The following is a 10793-nucleotide window of genomic DNA, read 5'->3' as shown; positions in this document are numbered from 1 at the left end:
TTGGACTTAGGGCCTTTGTACCTCACTAGCTGTGGCTGGAGGCTTTTATAGTTCCTTGCCAGTTGAACCTTTCCATAGTGCAGTTTACAAATTGGCAGCTGACGAGGGAGAAAGAAAAAGAGAGAGAGAGAGAGAGAGAGAGAGAGAGAAACAGGAGCCTGAGTGTTGGTGTAATGTAGTTTGGGAAATAACTCCCATAACTTCTGCTGTATTTTCTTTGTTAGAATTGAATCACTAGGTCCAGCAACACTCAAGGGAGGGGATGACATAAGAGTGTGAATTCCAAGAAGTAGGATCATTGGGGGCCATATCAGAGGTTGCCTACTGCAGACTTCTGCAGTTTTAACCTTCATATTTAATGGTATTACTTCCCACTTACATGTGGGTCCTCAGCCAGTTATACAAATAAGAGCTGAACAAATCAGGGCTGTGAGTCAGGAACTCTGCATAATGCTTCACATTGCCCAATGATAAAGGGCACTGTATTACAATTTGATATATGAGCTCTATGAGGACAAGGAAATGTGTGCTTACCGCAGCAATCCAGAGTCTAGAACAGTGTTTGACACAGTTCTCTCTCAATAACTGTCAAAAAGGTAAGGGGATCAGTGAGTCCTCTTGCTTCTTGCAACATCCCTAGGAGGTGGGTACAATTGTTATGTCCATTTCACAGAAAACTGACAGTTGGAGGTAAAGTGACTTTCTCAGCCTCATAGAACTAGTAAGTGGTGGGATGTAGGAGCCCAGGTGTGTCAAGCCACTTCCAAGCCTGTTCCTCAGTTACTTGACTTTGTGGACTCATGATAATAACATGTGAGGGGTAGACAGTGCACATGGGCATGTGTGTGTGTGCTGGGCATTGTGCATTTCAGGAGAAGTGTAGTCATCTTCTTCCACCAGGCAACCTTTCAACAGACACATTCCAGCATCCACTACAGGTTGGAGTGGAACAACCCTTCTGTGGCTGTATCCTCAAGTGAATTTCTGTTTTCTTCACATACCAGAGAGAAGAATGAAAATCAGATGAATGAAAGGTAGAGCATAGGGCAGGGAGTATGGAGCCCTTGTGAAACTGTGAGCCACAGAAGTGACTGGGGGGAGGGAGGTGGGATGTCTCCTACCATCTCTCTGCCTGATTTTTTTTTTTTTGCGGTACGCAGGCCTCTCCCGTTGCGGAACACAGGCTCCAGACGCGCAGACTCAGCGGCCATGGCTCACGGGCCCAGCCGCTCCGCGGCATGTGGGATCTGCCCGGACCGGGACACAAACCCGTGTCCCCTGCATTGGCAGGCGGACTCTCAACCACTGCGCCACCAGGGAAGCCCTCTCTGCCTGATTTTTTATGAAGCTAATGCCTACTTGTTTTCAGTAAACTTTTTGTAAGTGAAGTTTCTCTCTATCTTTTCAGTGTCCCTGGCTCTTCCTCCTCTTGTTATTCCATACAAGTCCTTACTCTTCTTCAAGTTAAAACATTTTTCTAAAGTTTGAAAGTTGCTTAGGTGCGTTGGAAAAAAGGTAATGGTAATGACAATAATTTTAAAATAAACTATGATAATAAAACGAACATTCCAGTGCTTACCATGTAGCAGGCAAAATTCAAAGTGTTTTCTAAGTGTGAAGTCATTTAAAAGGTCCTATAGAATCATTAAGTCAATCCTCTGGATGGTTTTAAAGGCAGAAGTACTAGTTATCTATTGCTGCATAAGGAATCACCCTGAAAGTTATTGGCTTAAAACAACAATAAATATTTTTTATCTCTGACAGTTTCTGTAGATCAGTAATTTGGGAGTGGCTGGGTGGTTCCAGCTTAGGATTTCTCACAATAGCCAGTCAGATATTGGTCTAGGCCCAGTCATCTGAGGGCTTGATCGAGGCTGGAGGATCTGCTTCTAGGATGGTTCATTCCAAGTTGGCAGGAAGCTCAGTCCCTCTCCATGTGGGCCTACCCACAGGGCTGCTTGTGTGTCCTCACAACATGGTGGCTGGCTTTGCGCAGAGCAAGGGATCTAAGAGAGCAAGGAAGAAACTGCTATGTCCTTTGTGACCTAGCCTTAGAAGTTACCCATTGTCACTTCCACAATATCCGTTGGTCACATATGTCGGCCAGCCCCATTCAAGGGTGGGAGGGGACTACACAAAGCATGGATACCAGAAGCCAAGGATCTTTCAGTGCCATCTTGGAGACTGGCTACCACAGCAGCTGCCTTGTAATATGAATCACAGCCACAATCACACCAGCATCTACCTTTCCTTGAGCAATTACTATGTGCAAGGTACTATGCTAAAGACTTTACATATCTCATTGAATCCTGCCAGCAACCCTAAGATCCAGGTGCTCTTTTTATCCCCATTTTACAGATAAGGAAACTAAGGCTCAGAGAGGCTGATAACTTGCCCAAAGTTACAGACTAATGTGTGGCAAGTGAAGAGAATTGGAGCACATGTAAGAAGAAGCTGAGCTCAAGTCTAGTTTGTGCTGTTTTCACCTGTGATGTCGCTGGAGCTGCTGTGAGGAGTTAATGAGAAAAAGTAGGGGAACTATAGAGCATTCTACCAAAGACCACGGAGAGACAAAACTCTTTCTTCCCTGCTTCAGCAATGTGAAGCCATGTTCAAAGCACACATCCAAGGTCAGAGTGTCTCATTTTTGGTAAATAAGCGACATAAAGCACTCTGGTTTTGATTTGTATGAAACCAACTGTAAAGAACGACTTGGGACTGGCTCCCTGAGATCTGGACAGTTAGCACTGGAACCTACTATGTTTTCTGGAAACCGAGTGTCCTGTGCTTTTGATAGAATTCTAAAGAACTGAGAAAGAGGAGAGTAATGAAGTATAAAGAATGGTTTTACCTCCTGCCCAGCTTATATGGTGAGGAGGTTGGGAGTGATTCAATATAAGTATAAAAACAACCATTGAATGTAAAGAGGGCTTTACATTGTTGGAATGATTTCAAAGATATTCATATATTTAAAAGAAATATGTGTGTGTGTGTGTGTGTGAGTGAAAGAGAGAGAGACAGACAGACAGACAGAGACAGAGAGACAGAGACGGAGAGACAGAAAGCAAGCCAGGCACACTAAATCCAGAGTTGAAGGTCATGTACCCAAAGTAACACAAGGAAACAAGAAAGATGGTACTGGGTCAGATCCATTCTCTTTCTGTATTCCTAATGTTTGGGGGAAAGTGAGTAGCTGTAGGAGAAATTATTTGCCTTCTTGTGCATCTTTATCAGAGGCCAGGGGCCTCATTCCGACATGCTTCCTGGAAAAATACACACACCTGAAATATGGATAAAATTTGGGGGGGCTTTAAAACTCTTTGAAGCCTATGAGATGAGCTCCCTAGTGTTTCATGGATCCCAGGATAAAACCCCCAGTTGCTAAATCTTTTGGAGAATTTGTTTATGTTTTCCATGCTTGACAAACTCCTTTGTAATATGGAATTTGCTCAACTCTCCTACACTGCTTCACATTTTCTCATTACCTTGAACCGTCACTGGTATTTTTAAATTTTGACCTGATTCACTTTAGCCTTCATGTTTCCAGACTAGAACAGATAATTAAAAAACAACAGCATTGAATTTCAGTATCCTGCAGGTTGTGTCCAGCGCATCCCAAATCTAGTGTGGGCGTCCTATCTACAAGCTCCCTCACCCACAGTCCCAGCACCCACACCCTCCTTGCTCCTCCAAACTGGTACGATTTATATACAGTAAAATTCACTTGTTTTAGGTGTGGGTTTTAGGGATGTAGTTCTCTGTTTCGACAAATGTATAAAGTTGTGTAACCACCACCATAATCGCAATGCAGAACAGCCCACCACCTCAGAAGTTTCCCTTGCACCCCTTTGCACTCATCCTCTTCCCTAGGCCAGACCCTGATAACTACTGATCTGATTTTGGTCCCTAGAGTTTTGTTTCGCTCCCTTGCCCTCACCCCTCATGTCTTTTTTTTCTTTTTCTTTTTTTTTTTTGCGGTACGCCGGCCTCTCACTGTTGTGGCCTCTCCCGTTGAGGAGCACAGGCTCCCGACACACAGGCTCAGCGGCCATGGCTCACAGGCCCAGCCGCTCCGCGGCATGCGGGATCCTCCCGGACCTGGGGCACGAACCCGCGTCCCCTGCATCGGCAGGCAGACTCTCAACCACTGCGCCACCAGGGAAACCCACCCCTCATGTCTTATACATGGAATCATAGGGGACTTCTCTGGCCGTCCAGTGGTTAAGACTTCACCTTCCAATGCAGGGGGTGCGGGTTTGATCCCTGGTCGGGGAGCTAAGGTCCCACATGCCACAGGGCCAAAAAAATAACAAAACATAAAACAGAAGCAATGCTGTCACACATTTAATAAAGACTTCAAAAATCGTCCACATTAAAAAAAAAATGAAATCATACAGAATGTACCCTTGGAGGCTGGATTCTTTCTCTTAGCATGCTTTTAAGATTTATTCATGTTGTTGCATTAGGTGATAGAACACAATCTGTTTATCCATTCCTTAGTTGATGGATATTTCCAGTTTGGGGCGATTACTTGCGTTCGGTTTTTTGTTGTTGTTTTTGCTTCGGTTGTTTTCTGGGGAGGGGAGGGGCTGGAGAGTGGAGCACGAAAGTGTCATTGATTCTTCCTCCATCTAAATTCTTTGAGAACTGTCACCAGTGCTGTCTTGGAGCCCCAACTGCACTGGGGCCCCAACTTCTTTTTGTATGTGGGCTTCTACTTTCACATTTACTTTCCTTTTCTGCAAATTGGGACCCAAAGTTCCCCTGGTCTAGGTAGACAAGATCCAGAGGAAATAAAGCACAGGACAATGCTGTGTGCCTACTCCACATGTGGTTCACCATCAGTTTCCAAATCACCTAAAAGCTTGTTAGAAAAGCAGAATCTTAGACTCCACCCCATACCTACTGAGTCAGAGTCCCGGTGCGTCGATGCGTCTGAGAAGTTTGAGAAGCACTCACCGTATTCCACTCTAGCTACTAAAAATAATACATACGTATATGTGTGTGTGTGTGTGTGTGTGTATATATATATATATATATATATATATATAATTTTTTTTCCTCATAATATTTGGCCCTTTCTTCCAACTTTTTCGTTCCCTCCCTAGAGTACACTCATTTTGTAGTTCCGTAAAGAATCCAAATTTGGGACTGAGGAGGAGATGGTGAGCGCGGCATCCCCAGACGATGGAGGAGCAAAAGGCGGAGGAAAAAGAGAAAGAGAAGGCAAGAACAGAGCCCGGGCTATTACTAGATCTTCGCCGCCAGACGGGGTTGGCGGCGAGAGGCCGCCAGGGCCGGACCCTCCGCGGCCTCCTCCGCGGCCTCTCCGAGCCTGGACACTCTAGGCAGGACGCGGGCTCGGCGCGCAGCCGGGACGCTCGCAAAACTTCGCGGAGCTGGGCCGGGGCCGGCCTGGCCGAGGAGGGCGGGGCGGGCGGGAGGAGGGACAGCGGGGGGCGGGGCCGGCGCGGCGAGGGGCGGGGTCAGCGCCGAGGCCGCGGGGGCAGCGACGGCGCCGGGCAGCGGGAGCAGCGGCCGCGCCATGTGGCTGCTGGGGCCGCTGTGCCTGCTGCTGAGCAGCGCCGCGGGTGAGTCGGGGGGCGTCCGGCGAACTTTCTTCGGGGCGCGGGACGCGGCGGCCGGGCTGCGATCGTGCCCCCTCCTCTTGCCCGGGCTGCGTCTCCCGGCGCGGGTGTGCACGGAGGGCGGACCACGGCGCCGGGCTGGCCGGGACCCCGGCGAGGGGCCGCGGCAGGGTGCGCGCCGTCCTATTGTGTGGGCGTGCGCGCCGGCTTGTGCTGTGTTGTGTGTGCACGGGCGGGGCTTTGTGTGCAGTCCGGCTCTGGGGAGCCCGGCAGCTGCCCTGATTGGGCGTAGCTGGAGAGTTCGTGCGTGTGTGTGTGTGTGTGTGTGTGTGTGTGTGTGTGTGTTGTGTAGGGGAAAGGAGGAAGGGAGGGGAGGGGAGAGAACGCTTCCCTGATCCCATCATCCCAGACGCGGGATGCTCTGTGCTGTGCTAGCCTCTCCAGGTCCCCTTTGGTTTTTCTTGTGTGCACCCCCGTGCCTCAGTTTCCTACCTGGACCGCAGGGCGACCGGTAATCGCCGTTTCCTTCCATTCCTCCCTGGGACTGTGTTTGGTTTGGGCAAAGAGAGATGAAGCAGGGCCGGACCTGGGAATTATTAATCTTTCCCATTGATACTGGGAGCAGGACATTTATTTAAATCATCTGATTACCCCCACTCGACCTACAATGGCGAGATGCCCTGGGAGAGAATCCGGGCTTCATCTGCCGGCCCTTTGAACCTGGCATCGCCGTAGCGTGTGCATCCTGAGGTCCCCAGGAGCAGCATGCTATTCCAGGGAACTTTTCTGCTGATGTGGGCGCGCTCCGAATTCCAGCCTGGAGCCCTTCCCCTGCCCCTGCCCGCCGGCCACAGCTGTCAGCTGCCCCTCCTAGGGTCGCCACGCCCTTGGCCCCTTGATGTTTATTTCTGGGCGGCTGATGCCCAGAAAAGTAGGTGACAGGGCCCAGTGAACTTTCTTCAGCAGAAGCTGGCTTGCCTGACGTCGGTGCCATCCTCGTGTCTAATTAATGCCTGATTCTCCCAGATGCTTCTAGCTACTTGCTGTGGAGGTGTCTTTGGTGGTGTGTTTGTTGGGGAAGTGGAGACTCACTTAATTCTGAAGTTCCCCCTCCCTGCCAGGTGTGCACTTGGAAAGAGAAATCTCCTCCTTCCTTGAAGTCCCTGGTCCTGGCCATCCTCAGAATCCACTGGGTAGCCTTCCCCCACTCTCAGACCTATGACATCATCCCCACTCCTGGAGACTCCCGTTTAGATGTCTGTGGGTTTGCTGTGGCTTCCAGTGAGGGTGGCATGCTGGTGGCTGCTGTGGATTTTTAACCAGGTCTGGGTCACAGTGCCTTGTTCCTCCTGAACTATTGGGCCACCACAGGGAGAGAGGGCACTGGCACTCACGGGTAGGGGTGAATGATTATTTGGAGGCTGTTAGAACAGGCAGATTTCCAGGACATCTCAGACACAAAGACCTGCCTAGATTCATGCTCTCAATTTGCATTGCCCTGGTGTGTCCCCTGATAACACCCAAGCAGGACAGTCTGGAAGCCGGGACTTGTGTTTGTGCTCAGAGAGCTGCTTGAGGCTCAGTGGAAAGTGTTATTTATTGCATCTCCCAGTTAGTACTGGGTTGCTTTGGTTGAGTCTCCAACTCTGTAAAAATAACTGTAAAGTTAATTTTGTCTTTCTCTGGTCAGCACGGGTTACTTAATATGTGTGTGTACGTATAAAATAGGGCTGAAATAAATAAAATAGTCATAATGGGGAAGGAAAAATGGAGGAGGTGCGGTCACAGAATGCCTGGCTGTCCCAGGTGGTAGTTTTCTGTTACCTGTGGTCATTGAGCTTGTGTGGTTTTGTCTCACCTTTACAGTTAGTTGTTGGTTTAGAAACTTCTAGGCAGGTTGGGGTGTATGCATTTCCTGTTATATTAAGCATCATCCTTCTAGCAGGGATTCTACTTTGACCTGAAGTGTTACCAGAAACAGGGCTGGTCCGTTTTCCTGAAGCCTGCATGGTGGTTCAGTTTGGGGTTCATAGTAGGCCAGGGACCCTGCCCTTCTATCCCATATCCTACAGCTCAATCCTCTTCGGGGAAGTTGATAGAACAAGAGAGATTATAAAAGCTGGTGCTTTTGACTTCTGTCTTCTTTTGATAGTCTGTAAAGAAACCTGGGGTCAGAGTGGAGCCCTAGTCTGAGTTCCGGGTCTTTGTAGGTCTGAAAGGCATTTCTAGAGCAATCTGGAGGCCTTTGTTTTTCAGGAACCTTCTCAGACGCCTTCATATGTTTGTGTATGTATTTTTCTTCCTTTGTTTTTATTGTTTGTGTTAGGGAAGTGAAGCATCGATTTTGACCGCTATTATTTTTTACTGTAGCCTGTGAGAAAGGCTCAGCCCATCTGATACCCAGCTTTCCTTCCCGTGGTGGGCTCGGTGGATTTAAGTGCGTGGATGGTGAGGCATGTCTAATGGTGGCCGGGCCCTGAGGGGGTCAGACAGCTCACCTTCTTCCTGGCTGACCTTTTAGGGACTGCCTGACATTATCTTTGAAAAGGCTTGATTTCCCCTATGTGCACCCAGGAGTGTGGGTGTTGACCTTTTCTCCTGGAGAGATCTGCTTAGTGGTGTGAGTGGGTGGGTTTTATTATTATTATTTTTAACGAACTGAGTCGCTTCGTGCAGCCCAGGCGGGTCGATGAGGCCGTGTGCACCAAGTACAAATAAACACACCTTGTTGCTTTTCGTCTTCAAAGAGATGGATGAAGGCTCCCTACTGGGGTGTGAGGTGTTTTTTCCTGACAGCCCGCTTAGGCCTTTCACCTTGTGATAAGTGAGGGAGAGACAGGGATATGAGCCAGTAGGGGAGGGAGGACGGTACCTTCTGGGCCTGCAAGACTGGTTTAGATGCCTCGTTGTCAAAGTCACCTGGGTAACTTGAAAGTGGACTTGTATCATCACTTTTGTGAAACAGTTTAGAGAATTTGGGGATTAGGACGGTTTCTAATCACATAATCTATGAAAGTCATGGCCTTTTCAACCTTGCATCTTTTCATGGTCAAGGAGAGGAAAGGGAACCCAGTATTTGTGGACTGTCTCCTGTGTATGAGGTGCTTTGCTCGCCATTGAAACACATGATCCCGTTGAATTTTTCCAATAATATCATGTGATGGGAAGTCATTTTGTGGCTCCTGAGAGGTCATCTGTGCCCAGGGTGCCAGATTCTAACTCAAGTTTCTCTTGGGCCACAGTCTGGGCTTTCCCCCCTGTTTCTAGGCATCCTTCCATGCCTTTCCCCCATGTGCTTTCGTGAATTAACAATCCATGAGCTTGTTTCCATAAACAGCCCCCCTTCCCAAATCTGTCCACTTTGCAGTCACAGCAGTTGGTATTTGTGGTAATACATAAAAATAAATCCCAGCAACTTCCCTGGTGGCGCAGTGGTTGAGCATCTGCCTGCCAATGCAGGGGACATGGGTTCGAGCCCTGGTCCGGGAAGATCCCACATGCCGCGGAGCAAATAAGCCCGTGTGCCACAACTACTGAGCCCGTGTGCCACAACTACTGAAGCCCACGCGCCTAGAGCCTGTGCTCCGCAACAAGAGAAGCCATCACAGTGAGAAGCCCACGTACCGCAATGAAGAGTAGCCTCCGCTCGCCGCAACCAGAGAAAGCCTGGTGCACAGCAACGAAGACCCAACACAACCAAAAATAAATAAATAAAAAAAAATAAAATGAAATAAATCCCAGTCCTTGAGTAAAAATGGAACTTTCAAAATAGCACCCGTATTTTTACTCTGTGCGTGGGAGAGGCACGCCTGGCAGGGAGTTACCACTGGACACGGTTCCATTTCTTGACCTGAGTTGTAGTTACATGGGTTTGTTTTCATTCATTAAGCTCAATATTTACATTTCCCCTCTCTTATATGTTTATCATATTTTACAATTAAAAAATAAAAGATGCTATATACCATGGATGACTCAGAGTGATTGAACTGTTTTTAGCTATGAGATAGCCCTGGGGGCAAATCTGTTTTTGGCTGTGGAGTTGTCCTGTTTGTTCTCTTCCCCTCTTTCTTTCTCTCTTTGGAATATTTTGGAATCGCATGGGCCATCCTAACTGTACAGCTATTTTTGCCTGTGCCTCTACCTGACAATTGGAGAGATTTTTAAGATGACAGCTCCTCTGTGTGTGTGTGTGTGTGTCTGTCTTTCTTTCATTGTAATTGTTGTGAAAGAATCTACTTTCTTGGGTCCTGAGGAGCGCCCTTGAAGATGTTTACTGGGAGAACATCTGAGGATGCAGCACTTGCGTGTCACATCTGCTTGACGTTTACTCTTGCTTACGGGATATGTGGACTTTTGTGACACGGTAACTGCCCAGTCAGAGGTATGGCAAACGTTTATTTCAGGTAGGATTGTTAGGGTTTCTGGAGATGGCTGCAGGGATGGGGTTAGTCTAGGGAAGTGTCTCCGCCTCGGTGCTGTTGCCGTTGGGGCCGGAGAGTTCTTTGTTATGGAGGCTGTCTTGTGCATTGTACGGTATTTAGCAGCATCCCTGGTCCTTGATGCCAGTAGCAGCCTCCCCCAGTTGTTACAACCAACAACGTCTCCAGCTGTTACCAAATGCCCCCTGGGGGCAAAAATCACCCCCACTTGAGTACCCCAGTTGAGAACCCCTAGTCTGGTGTGAGTGCCCCCTCGCCATACATCTTGAGCATTCTGACTGCTCATCCTGAGAGTGTCTTTTAGATGCAGTGGTTTCAGGATGGCATCCTCCTCCCAAGGGTGTCTTAGTCATCAGGTTTCTGCTTTCTGTTTCTGCAACCCCACAAGTTCAGTCAGTGTGAAAATACATTTTTATGTAGAAACACCCTCAGCATTGACCTTTCCCTCCTGTTTCCCTCTTGTGCCATAGTGAAAGCGGGTAACCTTGGAGATTGTGGAATTGGTTCCCTTGGGAGTGACAGGCTGAGAAAGCAGGTAAAAGGCAGGTGGCGGGGGCTTCCCCGGTGGCGCAGTGGTTGAGAGTCCGCCTGCCGATTCAGGGGACATGGGTTCATGCCCCGGTCCGGGAAGATCCCACATGCCGCGGAGCGGCTGAGCCTGTGAGCCATGGCCACTGAGCCTGCGCGTCCGGAGCCTGTGCTCCACAACCGGAGAGGCCACAACAGTGAGAGGCCCGCGTACCGCAAAAAAAAAAAAAAAAAAAAG

The 10793-nt window shown here is 48.7% G+C and overlaps 1 protein-coding gene across 1 annotated transcript in view; it reads left to right on the top strand.

The window, feature by feature from the left end:
* Nucleotides 1-5438: 5438 nt before the first annotated feature.
* The window catches only part of LDLRAD3 (low density lipoprotein receptor class A domain containing 3), a 256902-nt gene continuing 251547 nt past the window's right edge, over nt 5439-10793 (top strand). The window contains exon 1 of the mRNA XM_027114993.1: nt 5439-5591. Coding sequence (XP_026970794.1) covers nt 5546-5591 — 46 coding nt within the window. The 5' untranslated portion in view covers nt 5439-5545. The remainder of the gene's footprint in view (nt 5592-10793) is intronic.

This window comes from Aethalodelphis obliquidens, unplaced genomic scaffold, assembly GCF_003676395.1.
Source record: "Aethalodelphis obliquidens isolate GAN/ISIS:26980383/991018 unplaced genomic scaffold, ASM367639v1 scaffold14, whole genome shotgun sequence".
NCBI lineage: Eukaryota > Metazoa > Chordata > Mammalia > Artiodactyla > Delphinidae > Aethalodelphis > Aethalodelphis obliquidens.
Note: the sequence above shows the minus strand (reverse complement) of the source record. Positions and strands in the feature narration are given on the sequence as shown.